This window comes from Procambarus clarkii, chromosome 14, assembly GCF_040958095.1.
Source record: "Procambarus clarkii isolate CNS0578487 chromosome 14, FALCON_Pclarkii_2.0, whole genome shotgun sequence".
Taxonomy (NCBI): Eukaryota; Metazoa; Arthropoda; class Malacostraca; order Decapoda; family Cambaridae; genus Procambarus; species Procambarus clarkii.
Genome location: NC_091163.1, coordinates 29,038,736 through 29,053,437, shown reverse-complemented (window position 1 = coordinate 29,053,437; position 14,702 = coordinate 29,038,736). Strand labels below are relative to the sequence as shown.

The 14,702-nt window shown below is 47.0% G+C and overlaps 1 protein-coding gene across 1 annotated transcript; it reads right to left on the bottom strand.

Annotated features, from left to right (window-relative positions):
• Positions 1-624: 624 nt before the first annotated feature.
• On the bottom strand, positions 625-1,608 carry LOC138364771 (secreted effector protein EspF(U)-like). The gene has a single exon (XM_069324743.1). The coding sequence runs from the start codon at positions 1,606-1,608 to the stop codon at positions 625-627; it is 984 nt and encodes a 327-aa protein (XP_069180844.1).
• Between the last annotated feature and the right edge of the window lie 13,094 nt (positions 1,609-14,702).

Genomic DNA, 14,702 nt, shown 5'->3' with positions numbered 1-14,702 from the left:
CAAGCTTGTGTGGCAACATGAATATAGCTCCTACAGGCTCTTGTGGTGCGTTTTCCTCAATGTTTCGCACACATGACTCCCGCTACGACTACAGGATCCAGGGGAAACCATTAAATATGACACTAATGGAGGCATTTATCCTCATAAATCAACCCATCCTCTTAAAAATAATGTCGCTTTTCGCTCGTATGCGCGCTATGGCCAATAATGGACGTAATTTTAATTTAAATCGGCTCATGAAAGTGATGTACTGTCCCATTTTCTGTTTGAGCTCTCTAGCTTACTAAGAATGGTTAGGAGAGGAAACTTTCAATTAACATTTTTCATGGCGTTTTGAAACTTAAGGAGAATTTCCTGCCCACCTAACCTACCAGAGGACCCTTAACTTACTGTTTTGGCCAAAAAAATCCTAAATTTATTTTCAATTTTTTTCATTTCATATTACGTCCATATTCGGCCATACGGGCCAACGGCCAATTCAGCCGTAATTTATAAGAGGACAGGTTGGTATCCCGGTTGGCGATCGGGCAAGATGCTCGGGTCATGTTTTGACCACTTTACCCGTTATGATCCCGTCACGTGAATACCTTCTCTAGTTACTATGTTGCTGCTAATGGTAGCCCTTCAGACGAGTGTGGGGGAGGCTGCCAACTGTTCCAGCATGTTGGCTGCTGGCAGTGTGGGGGAGGCTGCCAACTGTTCCAGCATGTTGGCTGCTGGCAGTGTGGGGGAGGCTGCCAACTGTTCCAGCATGTTGGCTGCTGGCAGTGTGGAGGAGACTGCCAACTGTTCCAGCATGTTGGCTGCTGGCAGTGTGGAGGAGACTGCCAACTGTTCCAGCATGTTGGCTGCTGGCAGTGTGGAGGAGACTGCCAACTGTTCCAGCATGTTGGCTGCTGGCAGTGTGGAGGAGACTGCCAACTGTTCCAGCATGTTGGCTGCTGGCAGTGTGGAGGAGACTGCCAACTGTTCCAGCATGTTGGCTGCTGGCAGTGTGGAGGAGACTGCCAACTGTTCCAGCATGTTGGCTGCTGGCAGTGTGGGAGAGGCTGCCAACTGTTCCAACATGTTGGCTGCTGGCAGTGTGGAGGAGACTGCCAACTGTTCCAGCATGTTGGCTGCTGGCAGTGTGGGAGAGGCTGCCAACTGTTCCAACATGTTGGCTGCTGGCAGTGTGGAGGAGACTGCCAACTGTTCCAACATGTTGGCTGCTGGCAGTGTGGAGGAGACTGTCAACTTTTCCAACATGTTGGCTGCTGGCAGTGTGGAGGAGACTGTCAACTTTTCCAACATGTTGGCTGCTGGCAGTGTGGAGGAGACTGCCAACTGTTCCAACATGTTGGCTGCTGGCAGTGTGGAGGAGACTGTCAACTGTTCCAACATGTTGGCTGCTGGCAGTGTGGAGGACACTGCCAACTGTTCCAACATGTTGGCTGCTGGCAGTGTGGGGAAGATTGCCAACTGTTCCAACATGTTGGCTGCTGGCAGTGTGGAGGAGACTGCCAACTGTTCCAACATGTTGGCTGCTGGCAGTGTGGGAGAGGCTGCCAACTGTTCCAACATGTTGGCTGCTGGCAGTGTGGGGGAGGCTGCCAACTGTTCCAACATGTTGGCTGCTGGCAGTGTGGGGATACTGCCAACTGTTCCAACATGTTGGCTGCTGGCAGTGTGGGAGAGGCTGCCAACTGTTCCAACATGTTGGCTGCTGGCAGTGTGGAGGAGACTGTCAACTGTTCCAACATGTTGGCTGCTGGCAGTGTGGAGGAGCCTGCCAACTGTTCCAACATGTTGGCTGCTGGCAGTGTGGAGGAGACTGCCAACTGTTCCAACATGTTGGCTGCTGGCAGTGTAGGGGATACTGCCAACTGTTCCAACATGTTGGCTGCTGGCAGTGTGGGAGAGGCTGCCAACTGTTCCAACATGTTGGCTGCTGGCAGTGTGGGAGAGGCTGCCAACTGTTCCAACATGTTGGCTGCTGGCAGTGTGGGAGAGGCTGCCAACTGTTCCAACATGTTGGCTGCTGGCAGTGTGGGAGAGGCTGCCAACTGTTCCAACATGTTGGCTGCTGGCAGTGTGGGAGAGGCTGCCAACTGTTCCAACATGTTGGCTGCTGGCAGTGTGGGGGAGGCTGCCAACTGTTCCAGCATGTTGGCTGCTGGCAGTGTAGGGGAGGCTGCCAACTGTTCCAACATGTTGGCTGCTGGCAGTGTAGGGGAGGCTGCCAACTGCTCCATTGCACTGTACACTATGCTCTTATTATCAATAACATATCATAAGTTTTTAAGAGATACTATTGTTTTCAAAGCCTATAGTATCACGGATATTAATGACTCGGATATTAAAAACTTATGTATCCAAGTGGATTTAAATATTTGGATTGCGTATATACCAAATACTTCACATATACCGTATATGTGAAGAATATACCAGAGCATAATAATACAGGTTCATACTTTTTTGGTGTTGTCACCACTGCATACCGTTGGTCAAACCTGTACACAATGTAGAGGGAGACTATTACTTTGAATGACAAAAATCTTGGCCTTAATAATACACGAATTGAATAGTGAAGTGTATATTGAGCACTCACAGCATTTGATCACTTGAGCACTCGCAATTGAGCACTCACTGTCGTAGTGGGATGACTGAGGTAACAACACAACTGATAAAAGTCGAGAAACCAGAGTTCCGTTCAACTAAGCTCAAGCTGCCACTGCTGTGAACCTTTCCTGTGACCTGTATCCCTGGAGAACGCCTGGAGTAGGTTCTGAAAATTCTGCTTCTCAAGCTCGTGTGATAATAATGTGGTCCTACAGGCCCTTGCCTGGAGCGGCCCGCATGCCCACATATCAACCACAACCCGGTTGGTCCAGCAATTCTTGCAGGAACTTGTCTAGTTATTTCTTGTAGACATTCACCTTTGTTCTGGCAATATTTCTAATGCTTGCTGGGAGGGTGTTGAATATCCGTGGACCTCTGATGTTCACACATTCTTCTCTTACTGTATTTATGTCACTTCCACTCTTCACCGGTTCTATCCTGCATTTCCTTCCATATCGTTCCCTCCAGCATGTTGCTGTATGGCATTGTTCTTTCATCATAATCTACACAGATTTTCTTCACTATGAGTGCCTGTGGAACTCACCTGCTGTTATCACTTGAAATTTGTATAGGATGTTCATTGTAAAATGATCTTATGTTACATGTCCACACAATCAGTAATGATGGCGACACCGTGACGGAGAATGAGCAACAATTGATGAGCGCTCAGAGCAAGGTCTCATCTCTCTCATCTTCTGTCATGTGAGTGTGTTATGGCTCTCATTACGGGATGTTCTCATTCAAGCTCAAACCCACCGTATAGAAAAGTCACATGTCACCCCCCCTCCCCCCCACCAACTATAAACTGCAATAACAAAATAAGTGTTATATAAGTATTATACAAATGTTTGTCAAGTGTGCAACACGGACTGAAAATTTCAACACTGGTGGAGCGCTTCGTCATTTTTTCAAGTGCTCAGGTTGCTAACTCGATCATATACATTAACCACTGACGGAAAATCTAATTGGCCAGTAATTCCTAGTAAGAGGGCGAAACCATTGTCAACCAATTATCAAAAGAAGTGTTAACTTAGATGACCTGATGACCACTTGTACAGGTCAGCTTTCAATCCCCGACCCTCCAAGTGGTTGGGGCACAACTCCTTTCCTCTGTTCTACCCCAAATGCTTATCCTGATCCCTTCCAAAGTATTATATAGTCGTAATGCCTGAGTGTTTTCTGCTGACAAGCACATTAGAAGACTTATAATCCACCTCTGTGGATTAGTCTTAACTTATCAAAAATTCTCGAACTCAGAAGCCTTGAGAGACCGCCCTCAACCCAATGTTATAATTGATATGGTCAACTTTCAACTCGTAAGTCAACAGTATGGTCAACAAGAGTCGTATACTAAATAAATGAGTACTAAGTTTCTGTAAGCCAAGTATAAAAGATTTAGAATTTCGTTAATGGACATGTAAGCGCTCTATGAACCCTGAATCAGAGTTTCACTGCATCAGGATACCTGCTGGATGTAATACCAGCTGGGTCTACCAGGAATGGTTCACATCATTGTGGTTCACTGTGGCTGACAGGACTAGACCCAACACTGATGGCTGGTAGAGGAAGGTAGCGAGGCTAGACACATCACTCTAGGTTACCAAGGGTCAGGGAGAGCAAGAGAAGGTCATTCACCTGCACTCAACAACACAACATCTTAATTGACCTGTTTACACCTGTCCTGAGGGTCGGGAGACATCACAGGTGAGCAAGATAAAGAACAAGATTTCTTCTCTTGAACATGAGTTGCTCAGTTCACGGTGTTCACGACGTCATGTTTGTCACGTTTGTTGGATATGGATGACTCATGTCCACCTTCCTCCAGTGCTCATGTCTAAGGGGATAGGACTAAGATGACATGTTCACTCAATAACGCTCGTTACCACGAAGAAGCCTTCTTCTTCTTCTTCTTCTTCTTCTTCTTCTTCTTCTTCTTCTTCTTCTTCTTCTTCTTCTTCTTCTTCTTCTTCTTCTTCCTGAATAGCAATTTTCCTTTTTGTGGCCTTACGAAGTCGCAAGCTTTGTCACAGTGATCTCCTTCCTTAATTACCGGAGATAATCAATAATAATATAATAAATATATATTTATTTGATTGAATAATGTGAATATATATATTAATAATAATAAATGATTTGATACGAATGAATCCTTTCTGCCCAAGAAAGGCTGAATCTTTTCCTCCCAAGAAGGACTGAATCTTTTCCACCTAAGAAAGTCTCTGGCATATTTTTCACTACCTGGATATTTATCAAGAGCGTTCGGTGACACAGTTTGAACCCTAGACAGAGTAATCCGCCGTGAGAGGCTTAACACTTTCGCGCTCCGTGGAAACTCGCGGTTGACAGGGGGATAGTGGCCCCCTCCGTGCGGGTAAGCGCGCGGTGACACCCAAATGTGTATACTGTACTCGTTCCAGCTTTCTCACCCTAATTCTCGTGCTACGTCGCTCGTTTTGGTATCATTGTGTTCGCAATTAAATTCCCTACAGATGTGTATGAATAAAATGTACAAAAGGCTGGAGTGCCTCCCCGCAGAAAAGCCTAAAGTTACCCATGAACGAGCACCATTTTGTACATTGCAACCTAATGTTCAACTCGTTCAATTTGATAACATCAAATTTCGTGCTACGTCGCTCGTTTTGATATCAAATTGTTCGCAATAAAAAGGCGAGTATTTTAAAACTAGTCCCAGAATAATAGAGCAATAACTGGATTTTTAACAAATATTTTAATTCTGGACGCTCATCATCACACATTTATTTATATCTTTCCAGTGTTCTGACATAAATATTTGTGTTACATCTTTCATTTTGGTATCAAATTGTTCGCATTAAAACGGCGCGCATTTTAAAACTAGTCCCAAGATAATAGGACAATAAATAGAATTTTAACAAATATTTTAATATTCGGACCATAGGCCTATTTATAATATTTCAAGTGTTTGGACATCAAGTTTCATGTTATATATTTGATTTTGGTATCAAATTGTGTGCAATCTAAAGGCGCTTATTTTAAAACCACTACCAGATTGATCTGATAAAATTTAAATTTTTAAAAAATATTTTAATGAGTGACTCAGTACTGCGTCATTGGAACACATTCAGTAGAAAAATGAGTGACTTAATAGTCAGTCTGTGGAACCTCAATTTTTTTGTGGCACCAATCCTGCCAATCGAGTGTGTTATGATTGAAAATTTTGCACCTGGTCTTCCTGTATTTGACTTATTTTGTGATACTTCTCTTGACGCCTTTTTTTAGTAAGTACATTTTGAGAGGCTGAGAAACTGTCCCAATTGTTTAGGTTCCATGTCGAATCTTTGCAAGTCGGGGTTGTTCTGTGTATTCCCTCTATTCCTGCAATCTTTCCTGTCCCGAAAAGTTAAGTTGGAATGCACATTGATCTTAATAATATGAGCATTGTGATGGGATCCCTGGATTTGAAGGTTCTCTTAATTCATCTTTAAGTATTTAGAACCGGCATGGAATCCACATCTAACAGAACAATAAAAGGAGAAAGGAAAGGAAAGGAAAGAGTTCATAGATACGCGAGTAGACGTGGTAAAGAGCTGAGAAAATTAACCTACAGTGAAAGGCTTAGAGAGATGAAATGAGAAACAACAGAACCAGATGACACAGACGGACGCTTGAGACACAGATGAGGTAGGACCTGAGGACACAGGCAGACGCTTGAGACACAGATGAGGTAGGACCAGAGGACACAGGCGGACGCTTGAGACACAGGTGAAGTAGGACCAGAGGACACAGACGGACGCTTGAGACACAGGTGAAGTAGGACCAGAGGACACAGACGGACGCTTGAGACACAGGTGAGGTAGGACCAGAGGACACAGACGGACGCTTGAGACACAGGTGAAGTAGGACCAGAGGACACAGACGGACGCTTGAGACACAGATGAGGTAGGACCAGAGGACACAGACGGACGCTTGAGACACAGGTGAGGTAGGACCAGAGGACACAGACGGACGCTTGAGACACAGGTGAAGTAGGATCAGAGGACACAGACGGACGCTTGAGACACAGGTGAAGTAGGATCAGAGGACACAGACGGACGCTTGAGACACAGATGAGGTAGGACCAGAGGACACAGACGGACGCTTGAGACACAGGTGATGTAGGACCAGTGGACACAGGCGGATGCTTGAGACACAGATGAGAAAGATAGCCTTCAAGGAAAACTTCTTCGACGTTAGAGTCTCGCGTAAATAAGCTACAAGTGTGTATTTGCTAAATAGAATTCAATGATCAATTACATTAGCCGACTAGAAGATGGAAAGGCAGGGCTAGGGAGCTATGGCTCGACCTCATAACACAACAAATAATTAACAACCAGACGAGTACACACACTCAAAAAAAAAAAACTCACCCAACGCGCATATATTACCTGGTGTCATCAGCGACTAAATTACAAAAAGTTAATGCAAAAAGTGTTTCAGTGACGCCAACATTTGACAACTAACGCGCGCCGGGGCCGAACCATCCCCAGAGGTCGAACCATCCCCCAGAGGTCGAACCATCCACCGGAGGTCGAACCATCCCCAGAGGTCGAACCATTCCCCAGAAGTCGAACCATTCCCCAGAGGTCGAACCATCCCCCAGAGGTCGAACCATCCCCCAGAGGTCGAACCATCCCCAGAGGTCGAACCATTCCCCAGAGGTCGAACCATTCCCCAGAGGTCGAACCATCGCTCAGAGGTCGTACCATCCCCCAGAGGTCGTACCATTCCCCCGAGGTCGTACAATCCTTCAGTGGTTGTACCATCCCTCTGGAGGTCGTACCATCCCCCAGAGGTCGTACCATCCCCCAGAGGTCAAACCATCCCCCAGAAGTCATACCATCCCCCAGAGATCGTACCATCCCCCAGAAGTCTTACCATCTCCCAGAGGTCGAACCATCCTCCAGAGGTCGTACCATCCCCCAGAGGTCGTACCATCCCCCAGAGGTCGTACCATCCCCCAGAGGTCGTAACATCCCCCAGAGGTCGTACCACCTCTCAAAGGTCGTACCACCTCTCAGAGGTCGCACCATCCCCCGGAGGTCGTACCATTCCCCAGAGGTCGTACCATCCCTCAGAGGTCGTACCATCCCAAGAGGTCGTACCATCCCCCAGAGGTCGTAACATCCCCCAGAGGTCGTACCACCTCTCAGAGGTCGTACCACCTCTCAGAGGTCGCACCATCCCCCGGAGGTCGTACCATCCCCCAGAGGTCGTACGATCCCCCAGAGGTCGTAACATCCCCGAGAGGTCGCACCATCCCCCAGAGGTCGTACCATCCCCCGGAGGTCGTACCATCCCCCAGAGGTCGTACCATCCCCCAGAGGTCGTACCATCCCTCGGAGGTCGCACCATCCCCCAGAGGTCGTACCATCCCCCGAAGGTCGTACCATCCCCCAGAGGTCGTACCATCCCCCGGAGGTCGTACCATCACTAGGGTCGCCCCGGCTCCCAATACCGGGAGGTAGTGAAAGCGAGCTGTAGCAGCCCTAACATTTTCATTATTAGTAAAAAGTCCTCCGGCCTATATTTTAATGTTAGACTATTCCAAAGCTTTATTACATACATCGTACATTTCTCCTAGTCTTGTGCGTACTGGGAACAATAGTCCTGTGTGTGTGTACTGGGAACAATAGTCCTGTGTGTACTGGGAACAATAGTCCTGTGTGTACTGGGAACAATAGTCCTGTGTGTACTGGGAACAATAGTCCCGTGTGTGTACTGGGAACAATAGTCCCGTGTGTGTACTGGGAACAATAGTCCCGTGTGTGTACTGGGAACAATGGTCCCGTGTGTGTACTGGGAACAATAATCCCGTGTGTGTACTGGGAACAATAGTCCCGTGTGTGTATTGGGAACAATGGTCCCGTGTGTGTACTGGTAACAATAGTCCCGTGTGTGTACTGGGAACAAAAGTCCCGTGTGTGTACTGGGAACAATAGTCCCGTGTGTGTACTGGGAACAATAGTCCCGTGTGTGTACTGGGAACAATAGTCCCGTGTGTGTACTGGGAACAATAGTCCCGTGTGTGTACTGGGAACAATAGTCCCGTGTGTGTATTACGAACAATGGTCCCGTGTGTGTACTGGTAACAATATTCCCGAATGTCTACTGGGAACAAAAGTCCCGTGTGTGTACTGGGAACAATGGTCCCTTGTGTGTACTGGGAACAATGGTCCCGTGTGTGTACTGGGAACAATAGTCCCGTGTGTCTATTGGGAACAATGGTCCCGTGTGTGTACTGGGAACAATAAACAGTGTGTGCTGAGAACAATAGTGCTCGTGTGTGTACTGGGAACAATATTCCGTGTGTACTGGGAACAATAGTCCCGTGTGTGTACTGGGAACAATATTCCGTGTGTACTGGGAACAATAGTCCCGTGTGTGCACTGGGCACAATAGTCCCCGTGTGTGTACTGGGAACAATAGTCCCGTGTGAGTACTAGGAACAATAGTCCCGTGTGTGTACTGGTAACAATAGTCATGTGTGTGTACTGGGAACAATAGTTCCCGTGTGTGTACTGGGAACAGTAGTCCCCTTGTGTGTACTGGGAATAATATTCCCGTGTTAGTACTGGTAACAATAGTCCCGTGTGTGTACTGGGAACAATAGTCCCGTGTGTACTGGGAACAATAGTCACGTGTGTACTGGGAACAATAGTCCGTGTGTAATGGGAACAATAGTCCCGTGTGTGTACTGGGAACAATAGTCCGTGTGTACTGGGAACAATAGTCCCGTGTGTGTACTGGGAACAATAGTCCGGGTGTGTGTACTGGGAACAATAGTCCCCGTGTGTGTACTGGGAACATAAGTCCCGTGTGTGTACTGGGAACAATAGTCCTGTGTGTACCCAGAAAAATAGTCCCGTGTGTGTACTGGGAACAATAGTCCGTGTGTACTGGGAACAATAGTCCCGTGTGCGTACTGGGAACAATAGTCCCCGTGTGTGTACTGGGAACAACAGTCCTGTGTGTACCTAGAAAAATAGTCCCGTGTGTGTACTGGGAACAATAGTCCTGTGTGTACTGGGAATAATAGTCCTGTGTGTACTGGGAACAATAGTCCGTGTGTGTACTGGGAACAATAGTCCTGTGTGTACTGGGAACTATAGTCCCGTGTGTTTACTGGGAACAATAGTCCCGTGTGTGTACTGGGAACAATTGTCCCCGTGTACTGGGAACAATAGTCCCATGTGTGTACTGGGAACAATAGTCCCGTGTGTGTACTGGGAACTATAGTCTCGTGTGTGTACTGGGAACAATAGTCCCGTGTGTGTGTACTAGGAAAAATAGTCTGTGTGTACTAGGAACAATAGTCCCGTGTGTGTACTGGGAACAATAGTCCCCGTGTGTGTACTGGGAACAAAAGTCCCGTGTGTGTACTGGGAACAATAGTCCTGTGTGTACCGAGAACAATAGTCCCGAGTGTGTACTGGGAACAATAGTCCCGTGTGTGAACTGGGAACAATAGTCCCCGTGTGTGTACTGGGAACAATAGGCCCGTGTGTGTACTGGAAACAATAGTCCCGTGTGTGTACTGGGAACAATAGTCCTGTGTGTACCGAAAACAATAGTCCCGTGTGTTTGCTGGGAACAATAGTCCCGTGTGTGTACTGGGAACAATTGTCCCCGTGTACTGGGAACAATAGCCCCGTGTGTGTACTAAGATCAATAGTCCCGTGTGTGTACTGGGAACAATAGTCCCGTGGGTGTACTGAGAACAATAGTCCCGTGTGTGTACTGGGAACAAAAGTCCCGTGTGTGTACTGGGAACTATAGTCTCGTGTGTGTACTGAGAACAATAGTCCCGCGTGTGTACTGGGAACAATAGTCCCGTGTGTGTACTGGGAACAATAGTCCCGTGTGTGTACTTAGAACAATAGTCCCGTGTGTGTACTGGGAACTATAGTCTCATGTGTGTACTGGGAACAATAGTTCCGTGTGTGTACTGGGAACAATAGTCCCGTGTGTGTACTGGGAACAAAAGTCCCGGGAGTGTAATGGGAACAATAGTCCCGTGTGTACTGGGAACAATAGTCCCGTGTGTACTGGGAACAATAGTCCCGTGTGTGTAATGGGAACAATAGTCCTGTGTGTGTACTGGGAACAATAGTCCCGTGTGTGTACTGGGAACAATAGTCTCGTGTGTGTACTGGGAACAATAGTTCCCTTGTGTGTACTGGGAATAATATTCCCGTGTTTGTACTGGTAACAATAGTCCCGTGTGTACTGGGAACAATAGTCTCGTGTGTACTGGGAACAATAGTCCTGTGTGTACTGGGAACAATAGTCCGTGTGTAATGGGAACAATAGTCCCGTGTGTGTACTGGGAACAATAGTCCGTGTGTACTGGGAACAATAGTCCTGTGTGTACTGGGAACAATAGTCCTGTGTGTACTGGGAACAATAGTCCTGTGTGTACTGGGAACAATAGTCCTGTGTGTACTGGGAACAATAGTCCTGTGTGTACCCAGAAAAATAGTCCCGTGTGTGTACTGGGAACAATAGTCCGTGTGAACTGGGAACAATAGTCCCGTGTGTGTACTGGGAACAATGGTCCCGGTGTGTGTACTGGGAACAATAGTCCCGTGTGTGTACTGGGAACAACAGTCCTGTGTGTACCGAGAAAAATAGTCCCGTGTGTGTACTGGGAACAATAGTCCCGTGTGTGTACTGGGAATAATAGTCCCCGTGTGTTTACTGGGAACAATAGTCCCGTGTGTGTACTGGGAACAATAGTCCCGTGTGTGTACTGGGAACTATAGTCCCGTGTGTTTACTGGGAACAATAGTCCCGTGTGTGTACTGGGAACAATTGTCCCCGTGTGTGTACTGGGAACAAAAGTCCCGTGTGTCTACTGGGAACAATAGTCCTGTACGTACCGAGAACAATAGTCCCGAGTGTGTACTGGGAACAATAGTCCCGTGTGTGAACTGGGAACAATAGTCCCCGTGTGTGTACTGGGAACAATAGGCCCGTGTGTATACTGGAAACAATAGTCCCGTGTGTGTACTGGGAACAATAGTCCTGTGTGTACCGAGAACAATAGTCCCGTGTGTGTACTAGGAACAATAGTCCCGTGTGTGTACTGGGAACAATAGCCCCGTGTGTGTACTGAGATCAATAGTCCCGTGTGTGTACTGGGAACAATAGTCCCGTGTGTGAACTGGGAACAATAGTCCCCGTGTGTGTACTGGAACAATAGTCCTGTGTGTGTAATGGGAACAATAGTCCCGTGTGTTTACTGGGAACAATAGACCCGTGTGTGTACTGGGAACAATCGTCTCCGTGTGTGTACTGGGAACAATAGTCCCGTGTGTGTACTGAGAACAATAGTCCCGTGTGTGTACTGGGAACTATAGTCTCGTGTGTGTACTGAGAACAATAGTCCCGTGTGTGTTACTGGGAACAATAGTCCCGTGTGTGTACTGGGAACAAAAGTCCCGTGTGTGTACTGGGAACTATAGTCCCGTGTGTGTACTTAGAACAATAGTCCCGTGTGTGTACTGGGAACTATAGTCTCATGTGTGTACTGGGAACAATAGGTCCGTGTGTGTACTGGGAACAATAGTCCCGTGTGTGTAATGGGAACGATAGTCCCGTGTGTGTACTAGGAACAACAGACCCGTGAGTGTACTGGGATCAATAGTCCCCGTGTGTGTACTGGGAACAAAATTCCCGGGTGTGTACTGGGAACAATAGTCCCATGTGTACTGGGAACAATATTCTCGTGTGTGTACTGGGAACAAAAGTCCCGTGTGTGTTCTGGGAACTATAGTCCCGTGTGTGTACTGGGGACAATAGTCCCGTGTGTGTACTGGGGACAATAGTCCCGTGTGTGTAATGGGGACAATAGTCCCGTGTGTGTACTGGGAACAATAGTCCCGAGTGTGTTCTGGGAACAATAGTCCCGGGTGTGTACTGGGGACAATAATCCTGTGTGTGTACTGAGAACTATGGTCTCGTGTGTGTACTTGGAACTATGGTCCCGTGTGTGTACTGGGGACAATAGTCCGTGTGTGTACTGGGGACAATAGTCTCGTGTGTGTACAGGGAACAAAAGTCCCATGTGTGTTCTGGGGACAATAGTCCCGTGTGTGTACTGGGGACAATAGTCCCGTGTGTGTACAGGGAACAAAAGTCCCGTGTGTGTAATGGGACAATAGTCCCGTGTGTGTACTGGGGACAATAGTCCCGTGTGTGTACTGGGGACAATAGTCCCGTGTGTGTAATGGGGACAATAGTCCCCGTGTGTGTAATGGGGACAATAGTCCGGTGTGTGTACTGGGAACAATAGTCCCGTGTGTGTTCTGGGAACAATAGTCCCGGGTGTGTACTGGGAACAATAGTCCCGGGTGTGTACTGGGAACAATAGTCCCGGGTGTGTACTGGGAACAATAGTCCCGGGTGTGTACTGGGAACAATAGTCCCGGGTGTGTACTGGGAACAATAGTCCCGGGTGTGTACTGGGAACAATAGTCCCGGATGTGTACTGGGAACAATAGTCCCGGGTGTGTACTGGGAACAATAGTCCCGGGTGTGTACTGGGAACAATAGTCCCGGGTGTGTACTAGGAACAATAGTCCCGTGTTAATGAGCTGAGGGTAATAGATTTGCACCATTGCAAGAAGCAATAACCTCAGCGAGAGGTTGTTTCCTTCTGGCTGTAAATGGACATAGCGACGCTTTACCTATTGTTCTGTTCTGTCTTCTTTTATCGAGGGCCTGGAAGTCTGTTGGACCTATAAAAGTCCACCTTAAGGGCCGAGAACTGACCATCAGCTGGGAGCAACCCATTTCAGTTGGTTTCTAACGTCCAGGTACCAATTTACTGCTAGATAGATAAGGGGTAATAGGGTGTAATCAGGGCGTTGAGGGTGTAGGTTGGTGGTTGTTGTGTCACTGTGTAGGTCAGTGGTTGTTGTGTCACTGTGTAGGTCAGTGGTTGTTGTGTCACTGTGTAGGTCAGTGGTTGTTGTGTCACGTGTAGGTCAGTGGTTGTTGTGTCACTGTGTAGGTCAGTGGTTGTTGTGTCACTGTGTAGGTCAGTGGTTGTTGTGTCACTGTGTAGGTCAGTGGTTGTTGTGTCACTGTGTAGGTCAGTGGTTGTTGTGTCACTGTGTAGGTCAGTGGTTGTTGTGTCACTGTGTAGGTCAGTGGTTGTTGTGTCACTGTGTAGGTCAGTGGTTGTTGTGTCACTGTGTAGGTCAGTGGTTGTTGTGTCACTGTGTAGGTCAGTGGTTGTTGTGTCACTGTGTAGGTCAGTGGTTACATATTGTAGCCACAAAACCACATAAAACCCAAAGAAAAGTGCAAATAAATGCAGAGGGATGCTTGTCGTGCGCGATTCAACAACACTGGCGTTGGAGGCGTCCGAGAATTTGCGAGAACCCGCGAAACACTAAGAAACACATGTGGTTTTGCTCGTTAATAGAGGTGAAGCTAGTCAATAGAGACAAATTTGCTGCAAGTGGCTCGCTTGTTACTCGAAATGCTCTTAGATAGAGCCGCTCATTAATCGAGGGGCCACTGTATCTACATTCATATCAAGGCTTTTGACCAATTCAGGTCTTAAAACCTGTCAGTTAGTACAGCTTAATATCTGTTTAGGTACATCCCAGAAGACAGTCAAAGCAATAGTAGTTGAAAAATCCTACTGACCTAGAAGTGACTGTACTGGCAGCCACCACTTAATTCCTAAAAGAAAAAGGAATGCAATTAGCAGATCCTCTGATCAATTCTGAAAACATAGGGGATATCGGAATTTTGATTGGAGCTGACTACTATCACCATTTCATTTAGGGATCAGAGGAATCTATGGGTATGAATATACTCAAATCAGCAGGAGGCTTATTGATGACAGAACCTGTACTAGATCTTGAACCTTCAACTTCTGATTAATCACTCCATACAGAAACTGCAATTGTGGCTTGACTAAGCAAAGAACAGTCCACCAATTAATATCCCCTACGTGAATGTTGACTGATTAGAATCTGTACATAAATTGTGGGAACTTGATGCAATAGGAATAATTCCTGAACAAAGAAGTCATGATGATGTCTATACAAGCAATTAGTACTTGTACA

Excerpts from the sequence above, each read along its gene's own strand:
- LOC138364771 (XM_069324743.1), bottom strand. The coding sequence starts at position 1,608 with ATGTTGGAACAGTTGGCAGCCTCCCCCACACTGCCAGCAGCCAACATG.